This window comes from Felis catus, chromosome B4, assembly GCF_018350175.1.
Source record: "Felis catus isolate Fca126 chromosome B4, F.catus_Fca126_mat1.0, whole genome shotgun sequence".
Classification (NCBI taxonomy): domain Eukaryota; kingdom Metazoa; phylum Chordata; class Mammalia; order Carnivora; family Felidae; genus Felis; species Felis catus.
Window position 1 is genome coordinate 136670923 of NC_058374.1, and position 13744 is coordinate 136684666.

General features: G+C 58.8%; 1 protein-coding gene across 3 annotated transcripts; it reads right to left on the minus strand.

The window, feature by feature from the left end:
* Positions 1-472: 472 nt before the first annotated feature.
* Positions 473-13519, minus strand: PNPLA5 (patatin like phospholipase domain containing 5). Of its 3 annotated transcripts, XM_019835695.3 has the most exons (10): positions 13023-13173; positions 12638-12870; positions 11677-11765; positions 10313-10378; positions 9796-10005; positions 8298-8358; positions 6804-6989; positions 4627-4759; positions 2151-2267; positions 473-1528 (listed from the first exon to the last, which is right to left on the minus strand). In XM_019835695.3, the coding sequence occupies exons 1-10, from the start codon at positions 13127-13129 to the stop codon at positions 1444-1446; spliced, it is 1287 nt and encodes a 428-aa protein (XP_019691254.2). In that variant the 5' UTR covers positions 13130-13173; the 3' UTR covers positions 473-1443. The 3 variants fall into 3 exon arrangements, with proteins under 3 accessions (XP_019691254.2, XP_011282650.1, XP_019691256.2); XM_011284348.4 differs by lacking the exons at positions 11677-11765; positions 13023-13173 and adding an exon at positions 13256-13519; XM_019835697.3 differs by lacking the exon at positions 11677-11765 and having other exon boundaries at positions 13023-13169.
* Positions 13520-13744: the final 225 nt, after the last annotated feature.

The window sequence follows — 13744 nt, forward strand, 5'->3', positions numbered from 1 at the left end:
TCACACGGACAGTGCCCTCTGTGACCTAGCCTCTGCCTACCCTCCACCTGCGCACCCCGTCACTCACGCAGCTCCAGGGACACTGGCTGCTTTCTGTGGCTGAAACACACCGACCTCATTTCAACCTCAGGGCCTTTGCACTTGCCGTTCCCTCCGCTGGCAAAGCTCTTCCCTCCCGCTCTTTGCCGCAGGTCTGAGGCCTCACCCCCGACACCATCTTCTCGGAGACGTCTTCCTGGACCACTGATGCGATGTCACTCCCACCCCAACCTGCCATCATTTCCATCCCGTCTTGTCCCTCTCTTCACAGCACTGCCGCTCCTCAGATGATCTTATTTGCACATTCTTCTGTTGGCTGTTTAGCAGGTGCTCCTGCACCCACACCAGAATGCAAGTTGCGTTTGCGGCTGTGACCCCAGAGCCTACAACCCATTAAGTATAAATCAAATGAGTGAACGAACGGATGCATGAATGGTTCGTGATCTCTTTTCTTCAGATTTATTCCTTTGCTTCCTTTTCCTCTAGCTCATGCCTCCATTTCTCCACTCTCTACTCTCTGCCCGAGAGAGAAAGGGGCCCGGGAGTGGGGTGTGTGGAGGCACAGCTCCGCCATGAGACTTCTCAAGCAACAAGGGGATAGTGCCACAGTGCTGGCAGCCAGGGGCCCTTGGGCACCCCAGCAGAGGTGGGATTCTAAGAAGACTGTAACCCCTCTCTCTCCTCGCACCTTCCTATCTCCTGGTTGTGGGGGCTCCCGCTGTATGGACCCAGTAGGAAATCATCAGAGATCAAGGTTCCTGGAATGAGGCAGGCCATGGGGGTTACCCTGGGGCTAGTGCAGGACAAAGGAGATCAGAGAAAGGATCCCATCATTTCCATTTGCCTTCCAGTCTCCGGTATGAGCATATGGCATTTTCTCCATTTCCTGTAAGGCGCCCTTCAAACAGCTCAGCAACACCCCGAATCCTGCTTCCCAGCCCATGCTGCCCCCAAGCCCCTTGACACGGAAATTCCGGAACCAAGATGGGTGTCTCAGCTCCTGCCTTCCTTTTTCCCTCTGATGAGACAGGGGCAGGGTGACCTGGATACAGTGACCCAGGGACATACCAACGGGCTGGGCCTCTCCCAAAAAAGGAGTCTTTGGGCCCCAGGGAGCTGGCTCCAAGGAGCAGGGGCTCCAGAGGGGCTGGTGGGACTTCCTCTGGTTCCTGGGGGTCACCCCACCCACCCAGTCAGGGACAAGAGTCTGAGAGGAAAGGGAGGCTGTCCCCTCCATCGTCCACTCGGCAGACAATTCCAGTGCCGGCCCTGGGCCGAGGGTTGGGCTCTAAGGCCTGGGAGACGAGTCAGGACTCAAGGACTGGAGGCAGATGTGGGCACAGGATCAGGGCCAGGGCAAGGGCCAGGGGAGGCCAGTCACTGGTCTGGCTCTCTTTGTGCCCCTCAGGCCTGATGGGGAGGTCTGGGCTCCTTGGCCGGGTCCACAGGAGGAGGTGCCCCAGGCTGGAGGGGGCTGGTGACCGGCAGGCTGCGGAGGAAGCAGAAGGCGGTGAATGCAAGCTTTCAGAGCCTGGGGCTGGACGAAGGGCAGGGGGAAGCCGGCGGGGGGTGGGGGGGGGGAGGGTGGCAGCCCTCGCATCCAGTGAAGTCCCTCTGCCCCCAGATCCTGCCATGAGGAAGGCCCCGAGCCCCTCATTCCGGCCACACTGGGGTTCCTGGCATGGCCCAACAAGTGTCTGTCGGGTGGGGTGGGAGGACATCAGGGTCTCCAGCCAGTAGGGAGGCAGGCTGAGAGACAGCAGCCCCAACCCAGCCCCCGCACGGGACCTGGAGGGACATCTGGAAGGCTGTCGGAAGGGCTGGCTGGGATCTGGCAGAGCAGGGGAAGCCACTCGGCCCGTGAGCCTGGACCCTGCTTCTGTGAGCAGGTCCAGCAGGCCGACCGGTGTGGCCGGTCAGCTCCTCCATCCAGGCCCAGCACAGGTCTGACCCACGGCGGTGACCGAACACAGGCGCCAGGGACCGCGCGGGAGCACGGGGAGAAGGACGCGGAAGGTGTGCCGCCCTGCCTGTCCAGGATCCAGACAAACAGCCTTTCTCCGCCAGGGACCCGGCTCCCCCTCTGCCCCAGGCCCGTCCGCCAACCTCACCTGAACAGCCTGCGGAGCTGGTCCTTCGACCTGGAGCAGATCCGGAGGCCCAAGCTCTGCAGCTCACCCTGTATCCACCCCAAGTCGGCTGGCACATCCGGAAGCCATGCCACCAGCCTGGAGGAAAGGGCAGCAAACAGCTGAGCCCGAGCGTGCGGCCCAGCAGAGCCCCCCCTCCCCGTGGGCCCGGGGCAGAGCCGGGTGCCTCCCTGCACCCGAGGCCCCAGGCCCAAAGGAAGTGAAATAGGGGGTGAGAAGCCCCCGCAGTATTGGCCCCGCCACAGAGCCGGGTAGCGACTCCACGGGAAGCCCAAGCGGGAAAGGGGGGGGCTCTGGGGTCAGGCTGGCTCGGGGTTGTGGCCCGGCCCCCCTGCTCATCAGCTGTGTGCCCTGGGCAGGTCAGGGAACCTCTCCAGGCCTCAGTTTCCTCACCCGCCTAAAGAGGACTGTCACCTGGCCTAGAGTCCCTAACCTCCTTCATATCTCTGCCCCACCCTCTCCTCCCCAGACCTGCCCTCCTTCCTCCACAGCCCTCCATCCACTCTCCTCTTAGCACCAGTGACTTTCCTGAAACATACATCTAATCATAGCCCAAACCCTCCCGTGGCTCCCCATGTGCCGGGTCAGCAGAGGGCCAGCTCATCCAATTATGGCTGAGAGCGTGCCTGGCTGGGCACCTTCCCAGACTCACGGGACACTGCAGGGCCTCACTCCCAACGTGTCGCCTTTAGCAGAGCTTCTAAACCAGGGCCTTGAACTGGCGCTCCACAGGGTGTCATATGAGAAGCAAAACATAAGTAGACCATCACCTCCCTTGTTCTGGACCTTCTGCCTCTATTATTGCAACCTGCATGTGCATGTAGGTTACAGAGAATGCTAAGGAAGAACTTCCCTGTGGTCTGAACACGTTTTCCCAGCAGTGCTCCTATCTGGACTTTTGTTTTTTGTTTTTGGCTGAAAAGGTTAGACTTTGCTTTTATCCTTTTTGACTTCAGCCTGTGGTTTCAACCTAACAGCTCCGCACGAGGAGAATCCGAGTCAGCAGAAAGCTCTCTCCTGGCTTTGGGCCACTGGCGATTTCAGCATCAGGGCTGATCCATTGTCATAGACCTCTTAGAGAATAAAGAATTTTTTAAATGCAGTTCTCCCCGTGACACTTCCCGACTGAAACCCTTCACTGTGTTCCCACCACTGTTAGGATGAAAACCACAGTCCTCACTTGGCTATAGAGCCCTGCATGTCTAGCCCCTGCCAGCCACCGCCACACCACCTCGCCACCAGCCCCGTCTTGTACAGCACCCCACCTTTTGGTTCCAGCCACACCGGCCTCCAAAGAGCCTTACTTCCTCTGCCTTCTGCCCCAGGACCTTTGCATATGTTGTTCCGTCCATCTGAATGCTTTGCCCTTCCCTCTTTGCCTGGTGGACCCAGCCTTCAGATTAGGACGCAAAAGTTACTTCCCTTAGGCAGCCTTCCCTGACCGGATTGCCCCTAGTGTGAGCTGTCTCAGTTCACAGGCAGTGTAGACCTCTTTTAGGAAACACAGCCAGTATAGACCTCTCTAGGTATCTCTGGACAGAGGTGTGATTGCACAGAGGTGTGATGGTTCATGGGCTGTGAGCTCCACAGGGTGAGAGGCTAGATCTGAGTCAGGGCTGCCTCCCTATCCCCAGCCAAGCCCTGGCCAGGCCCTCAATAACTACTGGTGGAATGAATAAACCAAAAATGCAGAGTGAGTCATTAGTCAGCAAAGTTAAAATGGTTAGTGAGGGCTTAACCACAACGAGTCTGTCCTGGAAGGGCCTTGGGTTTTTTGTTTTTTTTTTTTTATGTTTATTTTTGGGAGACAGAGAGAGAGAGAGACAGAGACAGAGACAGAGACAGAGCATTAACAGAAAGCGGCAGAGAGAGAGGGAGACACAGAATCCGAAGCAGGCTCCAGGCTCCGAGCAGTCAGCACAGAACCCGACGCAGGGCTTGAACCCACGAACCATGAGATCATGACCTGAGCCAAAGCTGGATGCCACCCAGGCACTCCATGGGCTTTGTTTTACAGAAAAGGAACTGAGGCCCAGAGAGATCAAGACACCTGTCCCAGGCCACACAGCTAATCTGAGCCAGACCCCCCCCCCCCCCGGAGTTATTTCCCCAGACATAGCGCATTTTCTCTGAGGCTCTAACAGGTAGAGCAAAGGGCCAAAGGGCCTAGAGACAGGCGAGCGGCCAGGATGCTGACCCAGGGGTCCCATTTCTGATCAGTCGGTCACAGCTGCTACACCATCTCCCCAGTGGTCCCGTCTCGCAGGGGGAGACCACCGAGACTCCTCTGGGCTGTGTGACCAAGACTGAGCAGCAGGGGAGACCAGCCAGGCCCCACCCACCCGGTGCGCCGGCTGCCCCTCCCGCCACGGGCACTGGTCTCCGCCACAATCCGGGACAAGCCAGGCCCCTCCCAGGAGCCCTGGCTGGGCCTCACCTTCTGCTCCGGAAGTAAACATACTCGAAGGGTAGCGTCCAGGGCAGTAGGAAGTAGGTCAGGGCCCGCCCGGGCCCTGACCGACAGAATTGGGCCCAGGGGCTGGTGTCCCTCATACACGCTTTCTTCAGTGCTACGAGAGAAGCCGTGGCGTGACCAGCCAGCCCTCCAGCCAGCACCCCCTCCACCATCACCCTTAGGGAAGGTGGCCTGAACCCCTGTCCACCTCACACAGTCTGCAAACTGCGCCTGCCCCCCGCCCCCCCATCTGCAGAGGGAAAAAAAAAAAAAACGGCACGCCTGATCAAGCCCCTCGCAGGAGCCGGCAGGGGGCGAGGCACTCAGGTCGTGCTCTCGCATCAGTGTCCCTGATGTTGGCAGGGCGTGCCCCTGTCCCAGACGAGGAGACTGAGGTTCAGAGTGGAGAAGTGACTTGCCCAAAGACCATCCCAGGAAGAGGCAGGGCCAGGGTGGACCCAAGGCCTGCCAGGCTCCCCGAGCTCTTTCCATCTCTAGATGGCCGTCTAGAGACGGCCACTTGGAGGGGTCACAGACAGCACAGCACAAAGACCCAGCCGCTCGTTTACCTGCCGCGTGTCCCAGGACGGGTCCCTTCCCTTCCCTGAGCCGAGGCTACCTCCTCTGAAAAGGATCTCCCTCCCAGGCAGGCAGGAGAGGATTAGGGAACGTCCGTCAAGGCTCGCCCAGCTCAGTCCCGGGGGCGTGCTGGCCGTGGCGCCCCATCCCGGAGGCGGCTCTCTGGCGCCCCCACGTGGCGGCAGGGATGCTGCCTTGGTTCCAGAGCTCCAAGCTTGGACCTCAGGGGCTCAGCACAGATCCAGACCCATTTCCGCACGCCCGTCTGGTCTCCGGCGCAGGAGGAGGCTGCGTCCCCTCGCCCACCCACATTGTCCTTGCTCTGACCTCAACCACCATCGTCTCTGCTTCCAGCCTCCCCACCCCCACCCGTAGCCCGTCCCACCCCAGCTAGGTGCAGTGAACACAGGATCTAGAGTTCAGAGAAGGACTCAACTCTGAAAAGGAGGGGGTGCCCTCTGTGAGCACCCCCCACCCCTGCAGTGGCTCCCCATCTCTCTCCTCCTGCAGTTTCAAAGCCACCTGCCTGACCCTCCCAGCCTCTGCTCCCCTGCCCCTCAACCACAATGCTGTGGCCACAGGGGCCTCCAGCTGCCCCCACCAAACCCAGGACATTTGCACATGCTGTACCTTCTGCCTGGCCACTCGTCTGCCCCCTTTTGCCTGGCCACCAGGCCTCCTTCCAAGTCTCACTTAGATGCTGTTCAAACCCACGTCCCCACCACCATTACACATGCCCGGCCTCTGCTGTTGTGACTTTGGGGTCACTAAGCAGGAGAGCAGACTAAATGGTTCACAGCAGAATGGTTCGCTGCTCTGGCAGTTTGTTAGCTGAATGACTTTGGACAAGTCACTTAACCTCTCTGTGCGACGGTTTCCGTACGATGGGGACAATTCAGTGCCATCCTCGTGGCATTGTTGGGAGGGTGAGATGAGCCCATCACCATGTGTGGAGAGTCCAGAACCCTCTGTGTGTGACTCTCTTAGGTCCCTCAGGACTTCCTGCGCTTCCCCTGGGCAGTGGGCAAAGACCTGGCTTTCTGAGGCACGGATTTGGGTGTGAACCTCCCAACCGCCTCTCTGAGCTTCAGTTTCCTCATCAGTGGAACGGGGTAAGAAAAACACCAGGGTTGGGGTGCCTGGGTGGCTTGGTCGGTTAAGCGTCCGACTTCGGCTCAGGTCACGATCTCACGGTCCGTGAGTTCGAGCCCCGCGTCGGGCTCTGTGCTGACAGCTCAGAGCCTGGAGCCTGTTTCCGATTCTGTGTCTCCCTCTCTCTCTGCCCCTCCCCCGTTCATGCTCTGTCTCTCTCTGTCTCAAAAATAAATAAACGTTAAAAAAAAAGAAAAAAAAAAGAGAAAAAAAAAAAGAAAAACACCAGGGCGCACGGTTGTGGAGCGGAGTGAGTGACACAACAGGTAAAAAGGCCTTCGCGTCACACTTGGCACTCGGGAGACGCTCAGTAAATGAGTCCTGTCCTCTTCCAGGCCGCGAGGCCCTTCAGGGTAGGGTCCCTGCCCCCAGGCCCCTGTGCGCAGGGCACGTGGTAGGTGAGCAAGGGCATGAAGGAAGGGCAGTACCAGCCTCCAGCTCTGGTGAGAGCCGCTCGAAGTCGGGCACGTCCTTGACCAGCACGTTGGGCACTGACCAGTTGACAGACAGGCCCCCCTTCTGGCCACCGTCACGGTCGGTGTCCTGGGTCCCATTCGCGGGGGCTGGGGGCTCCTTAGACACCAGCATGCAAAGCACTGGTTCCTTGGTAAGTCCTGGGTCAGCAGAGAAGAGGGACACGACAGGTCAGCACATCTGGAGCTCCCTGGCGACAGTGACTCCCCTGGCCCTCCACGCCACCTGCACCTCTCAATCCCCAAACCCAGCTCTGGGGACCTGCTCGCTGCCGAACGGACCCGCGGCTCATCCCGAACGACCTCTTCCTGCCCTCCCCTGGCCCTTCTCTGCTCCCTGTTTCCTGTGCACTTTCTAGTGGTTAATCAGATCCCAGACCATGATGAACCGGTCCAAGGTTCAAATCCTAATGCCAACACCTGCTAGCTATGTGGTCTAGGTGCTCAACGCTTCGGTTTCCCTCTTTGACAAAGGAGAAAATTCCAGTCTGCTTTATGGGGTTGTTCTGAGAATTGAACGAGACAAATACCTAAAGCTCAAGCCCAGATCTGGGCACATTTTAAGTGCTCAGCGGATTCTTCCTGCTGCTGTGTGTTTGGGGCTGTAGTGTGGAGGGTAAAGGACTTGGGTTCTGGAGCCGGACAGCCTGGGCTCAAATCTCAGAACTACCCCTTTGAAGAGCAGTGCTCTCGGGGCGCCTGGGTGGCTCAGTCGGTGAAGCGTCCGACTTCGGCTCAGGTCATGATCTCACGGTCCGTGGGTTCGAGCCCCGCGTCGGGCTCTGTGCCGACAGCTCGGAGCCTGGAGCCTGCTTCGGATTCTGGGTCTCCCTCTCTCTCTGCCCCTCCCCCGTTCATGGTCTGTCTCTGTCTCAAAAATAAAACAAATATTAAAAAAAAAAAAAAAGCAGTGTCCTGTGGGAGGACAATCGAGCTCTCCAACTGGGAAGACCTCTCTGGCCCACCCCTCCCGCATGAACACACACACACACACACACACACACACACACACTCCTGCAGCCAAACTGAGCTGTGTTCACTGAAGGTGCTGGGCCCTGTCCCTTTGCTCATCCGCCCTCTTCCTTTCTGTCTCCGTATTTTTCATAACTAGTCAAAACCCAGCTTATCTGTTGCCGCCGCCTCCAGGAAGCCCTCCTTGCCCACCCCCCAGGCTGTGTCAGTGTCCCCTCTGACACCGTAGGCGTGAGCATCCCTCCATCTCCGTGGGGAGACGTCTCTCTCTTGGTCTGTTCCCCCGCCCCGGACTAAGAACAGTTCAAGAGCAGGGCACATGTGTGATCCTCTCTGGGTCCCCAGCATCCAGCTCAGGCCAGGCACAGAGTAGATGCTGAGGAAGAGAATAAGTGAGCTGAGGTCCCGAAAAACTCAAACACCTGAAAAGCAAGGTCCACTTGGGACCCCGGGGAAGCAGGATGCCCGGCCACCTACCGCGTCTCTCCAGGAACCTGAGGGCGTCCAGGTAGCCTTGTCTGCAATTGTCAGCTACCATCTGCCAACACACAGGTCAGGGTGGGATGAGGAAGGCCCAGACCCGCCCCTCGAGCTGGCAGTTCGTAGGCCAGAGACCCGTCTTCAATCCCTGCCCAGCCCACACTCCCAAGAGGCCGCTCAGCAGGATTCAAGGCCCCCACTGCTGGGCGGGGACTGCTTCCAGTTGAAGATCTGCGATCTGTTCAAGCTGCTTCCCTCCCCATGACCCCGTGTCACCTCCCTCCTCTAAGACTCCTCGGCGGGAAGGGGGGGCTCCTGCTCCAGACTCTCCTCTCTCAGTTCCCTCCTCTGGAAAATGGGATAACTGGGCCCAGGTCAGGATGCCTGGGACATCGTCTGGTTCCCTGTTGGTCAATGCATGGTCCTTTGGTGTTTATTTCCAGAACCAGCCTGAGACGGCAGAGGAAACTGGGGGCCCACACCTGCCTGTCTCAATCAGAGCTCCCCTAGTGGGGAAAAGGCACCTATCGGGCCCGAAGGGAGCTCCACCTTCCCACGCTATGGGGCCTTGGAATGGCCACGCCACCTTTCTGAGAGCCTCAGTTTTTCCTTGACTGTAAGATGGGGCTGAGATTTTTTGCCCACCCCACAGGTATAGGGGAGATGACAGGATGAGAACATGAACTTGTGTCATAGATTATAAAACACGACAGAACCGAGGTGCCTGGCTGGCTCAGTCAGTAGAGCGTGTGGCTCTTGATCTCGGGGCTGAGTTCGAGCCCCTGGTGTGGCACGGAGTTTACTTAAAGTAAAAAACAAAACAAAATAAAACACGACAGAACCAAAACACGTCTGAAGGAACAGGGGAGGCCAAGGCACGGTTGGGTGTGTTATGGGGATAAACCATTTGCTGTCAAATTCCCCATTTTCCCAAAATACCGGGGGGCAAAAAAGCAGGAAATGTAAGTCTATTGTCCACCTTTGTCTGTGTTTCTGCCTCGTCTCCACAGGGATGGTCAATCTGGCCACAGTCTAGGGTGGTGGCGGTTCAGAGCACGGGTCTGGGCTAGCTGAGGATTTGGAACCTGGCTTTGCTGCTTCTGGGCTGTGTGACTCTGAACAGGTTGCTTAACCTCTCTGAGCCTTGGTGTCCTCCCCTGAGAAAGGAGATGATAACAGTACCTTCTCACAGAGCCTGACCCAGGGAAGTATCCACAGAGGCCTGGCTCAACCCCAAGCTCGGGAGAGTTGGCCTTAGCATGCCTTGATATGGGCCCAGTCCCGACTCAAGACTTGCTCGGGCAGGGGAAGGAGAGTATGGGCACCACCTGAGCCCCGAGTTGTGGGTTCAAGGACTCGGACGTAAGACTCGGGACGTGTATCCTAACTTCCCTGAGGTGGCGGGGAGGGTGTGGGGACACAGTCTGACTCAGAGGACCCTTGATCATGGCCAAGCCTCTTATACCTTCCAGGCGGGTGCCGGGGCCAGACCTACCTCAGGGCTGGGGGATATGAGGGAGGCAAACCCCAGAAAGAAGTTCTTGGTGGATATCTGGAAACTCGCATTGAAGGTGTTCAGCTCGTGAATGCTGGCCGAGGTGCTCTGGGGGCAGATGTCCACTGTCCCGTGGAAAGGGGACACGGTGATGGTGGAGGGAGAGTCCGCGAAGGGCAGGTTGTTGCTCAGGCCCCCGTCAAAGTAGCGCTGCAATTCGGGTGGGCTGTCTGCTCAAGATGCCTGCCCTCTCCCCATACCGCCATGGAGCCACCGGCCAGAAATGGGCTGCAGCCGGTGACCTCCAGCTGCCCCGGAGCCACTGGGTCCACCCGAGCCCAGGATGTTCTGAGCACCGCCCCCCAGGAGCAGGGAATCTGGGGTGGAGGGCTGGCACGCAGCAGGTGCTCAAGAAGCAGGGGTTCCCTCCACCCACACGGCTGTCAGCGCTAGGAACACTGGGCCACCCAGAGCACGGGGCGGGGACTCAGTCATCAAGCCCCCCAGCTGCACTTACCTCCCCTCTGAATTCGGGAGGGATCGTCCCACAGTAGAAAGGAATGTATAAAGTACAGACCAGAGCCTGGGAAAACGAGTAAGTGGAAACACAATTGTTCACACTCCTGCTGTTCGGAACCTGCTCGGGGCAGAGCAGCCTGCGAAGTACGCGGCATGAGTTTTGTGCTCAGGGAAGGGAAATGAGGCCCAGAGAGGTGTCACGTCCCAGCTGGGTTCTCAAGGTCAAGAAGGTACTTGAAGGCACGCCTGTCATGACACCCACCCTCGTCTTCCTGCCGATGGGTCCTTGCTCACTCGAAACTGCTGCTGGGACTTCCCTTTCCCCCAAGGACAAACAGAGGCACCAAGTACCCATTTCCCCTTCACCCAGTGGGCAGGAACTCTCCACCAACAATCTAGATATGCCTCCCACGGTGTGCTCCCTGAACACCGATTCAGCCAGAGACATCTCAGATAAGAAACCCTGACTTCCGGTTAAGCGTAAGACTCTTGGTTTCAGCTCAGGTCGTGATCTCATGGCGGTTCGTGAGTTTGAGCCCCGCATCGGACTCCACCATGACAGTGCAAAGGCTGCTTGGGATTCTTTCTCTGTCTCTGCCCCTCCCCCACTCATGTTCTTTGTTTCTCTCTCTCTCTCTCACTTCTCTCTCAATAAATAAATAACCTTAAAAGGGGCGCCTGGGTGGCTCAGTCAGTTAAGCATCTGACTCTTGATTTTGGCTCAGGTCATGATCTCACGGTTCAGGAGTTGGAGCCCCAAGTCAGTCCCTGAGCTGATGGCATAGAGCCTGCTTGGAATTTTCTCCCTCTCTCTTAAAATAAATAAAGAAACATTTAAAAAAGAAAAAGAAACCCTGACTTATTTACCCACTTGGGAAACACTGTGTCCACTCTTCCCATGCCCAGGACCATGCCCAGGGAATGGGAGCAGCAGAGATCTGCGGGTGTGGGGGACAGGAGGAGAGGGTCCTCAGCCACCCAGGGGGTCTGCCCACGTCCGTCCCAAAGACTTGACCTCCTTCCCGGGTGCCTCCCCCTCTCCGTCTCAGATTTTCTGTGCCCTTCCCAGCAGAGGCTCTGACAAATCCTGCAGTGAAAACGATGCTTAACATATTGACATTGGGGGCTCAAGAATTCTGCCTTGTGAGTGGGAGATGGGGTGGGAGGGGGCTGTCCTGAACACCGTGGGATATTTAGCAGCATCCTCGGCCTCTACCCACAAAGTGTCAGTACTTTGTGCCCCCCCCCCCCACAGAGCTGTGAGAACCAAAAATGCCTCCAACGTTGCCAGATGTCACTGGGGGGTGGGATGGGGAGGCAAAAGAATCACCCCTGGTTGAGAAACACTGATGTAGAGCTTACCAAACTCATCAGGCATGGAACCTTGTCTCGAAGAGTCCTTGGAAATATGCCTCCAACCCTCTCTGGGAAATGCAGAAGGCATCCTGTCCCTAACCAGTTGGAAATGCAAGTGGGAGCCTTGTTCGCACAGATAATAGTGACAGCAGCTAATGTTTACTGAGTACCTATTATGTGCCAGGTCCTGTGCTATGTGCCATACAGGCAAAGACATTGGGACACCCTTTAGGGTCCCTAGCCGGCTTCCTCAAGAGCCAGTGGACATCGAGACACAGCAAGGGACTGGCCCCTCTCTTGTACACATGACGAATTCCAATCAGCACAGAGGCACAGACTCAGAAACAGTCCCCATGCTGGGGGCTGGGGGCTGGGGTCAGCAAGGTGAAGCAGGTTCTGCATTAGGGCTCCCAGTCTGGGTGGAAGGCACAGACCCCAACAGGAAGGGAAGGCAGAGCTGCGATGGGGGAGCTGAGGCCCTCCAGGGTAGGGACCTGCCTCCCTACCTGCCTGAGCTCTCCCGGAGACCCAACCCCTACTGAGCCCGCCTGAACACCCCCACAGCCTGTCACCGGCCTCTCTCCCCGACCTGTGGCTCTCTGTCACAACCTCCTGTTTTATAACAATACTGGATTGTTTCCTCTTCCATCGTGGGCAGGCACGCCTCTGGAAAAGCAGCCCCTTCAGGGGCCCTGAGCACAGAAGCCTGACTTTGCCCCCTCCCCAGCCATACCCTTCTCTGTGTGCAGCCATGGGGCCTTCCCAAAGCAAGCCGGGAGTATGGTCACTCCGCACTCACCCTGTGGCTCCTCTCTGCACCTCCACTGTCTTGTTTGTAAACAAACCCAAGGCTAAGGTCACCCCACCCCCAAGGAGTGTCTGCCCCTGGAAAGCACCTGAAAGTCCCTGGTAGGAGATGGGGCGCAGTCCCCTGTCTCCAGGGCCCGGGTCCCACCCCTGCCCTCACCTGGATGACTTCCCTGCGGGTCGCGAAGTCGGTGACTATGATGTTGTGGCCATCGGGCCAGCGGGTCAGCGAGATGCCCAGCCGCTGGGAGGCCAGGACATGAATGTCGGTGGGCAGTAAGTCCTGCAGCTGCTGTCTGATGTGCTCGATGGGCGCGAAGGCAGGGTGGAAGATACCCAGGCTGAGGCGCTCCACCTGCTTGACCATAGCCAGTAAATGGGAGCAGCAGAGATCTGCGGGTGCGGGGGGACAGGAGGAGAGGGTCCTCAGCCACCCAGGGGGTCTGCCCACGTCCGTCCCAAAGACTTGACCTCCTTCCCGGGTGTCTCCCCCTCTCCATCTCAGATTTTCTGTGCCCAGCCCTGCGTTCAAATGCTCCGTCCACCTTGTGATCTCGGGAGCAGGATCCCCAGCTCTGCTCGGTCCTCTGCGAAACAAGGGTAACCACAGCCCCGACTGTTCAGGGTTCTCATAAGGCTTAGATGGGAGCATGCTGGATGCAAAGGGCTCAGGCCCCAGCGCCTGGCACGAGGCCCCGAAACGCCCCTCTCGGCGCCCTCCATCCCGCGTGGAGCCAGCGTCCCACCGCGCTCCTCGCCCGCGCCGTCCCCCGCGCACCGACGGTCTTGCCGGAGACGATGCTGATGGCGTTGAGCGCCCCGGACGAGGAGCCGTAGAAGCGGCGGGCGCCCCGGAGGAGGTGCGGGGCGCGCTCCCTGAGGCAGCTGGTCACACCCACGTGGTAGAGCCCCAGGAAGCCGGCGCCCGCGAAGGACAGGCTCCAGCTGCCCTCCTCCTCGTAGCAGTGCATGGCGGTCGGGGCCGCCGGGCTGGGGTCGGGACGGAGACGGGCCAGGGCGCCACACGGGGACAGTCAGCGCTGGAGAGGAGAGGTCGCTCCGAAGTAAAGCTCTGGCGGGAGCCGGGGCCCCGCCCTACGTGCACCTGCCCCGCCCCGTGCACCTGCCCCGCCCCGGGCTGGGTCGCCCGCCGCCCCAGCCAATGAGGTTCCAGGGCCGCGATGCCCCGCCCTCAGGGGTGTGGCAGGTTTGACCCCGATGTACCAGCTCACTGGGCGGACTCCCGAGACGCCCCACACCGCTGCTG

What these genes read in the sequence shown, in the direction of transcription:
- PNPLA5 (XM_019835695.3), bottom strand. Translation starts at nt 13,129, where the DNA reads ATGCTCCCATCTAAGCCTTATGAGAACCCTGAACAGTCGGGGCTGTGG. An exon ending in CCCGCAGGGAAGTCATCCAG is followed by an intron (nt 11,766 to 12,637) that starts GTGAGGGCAGGG and finishes CCAACTGGTTAG; the next exon opens with GGACAGGATGCCTTCTGCAT. An exon ending in CTCACCAGAGCTGGAGGCTG is followed by an intron (nt 4,760 to 6,803) that starts GTACTGCCCTTC and finishes CTTCTCTCGTAG; the next exon opens with CACTGAAGAAAGCGTGTATG.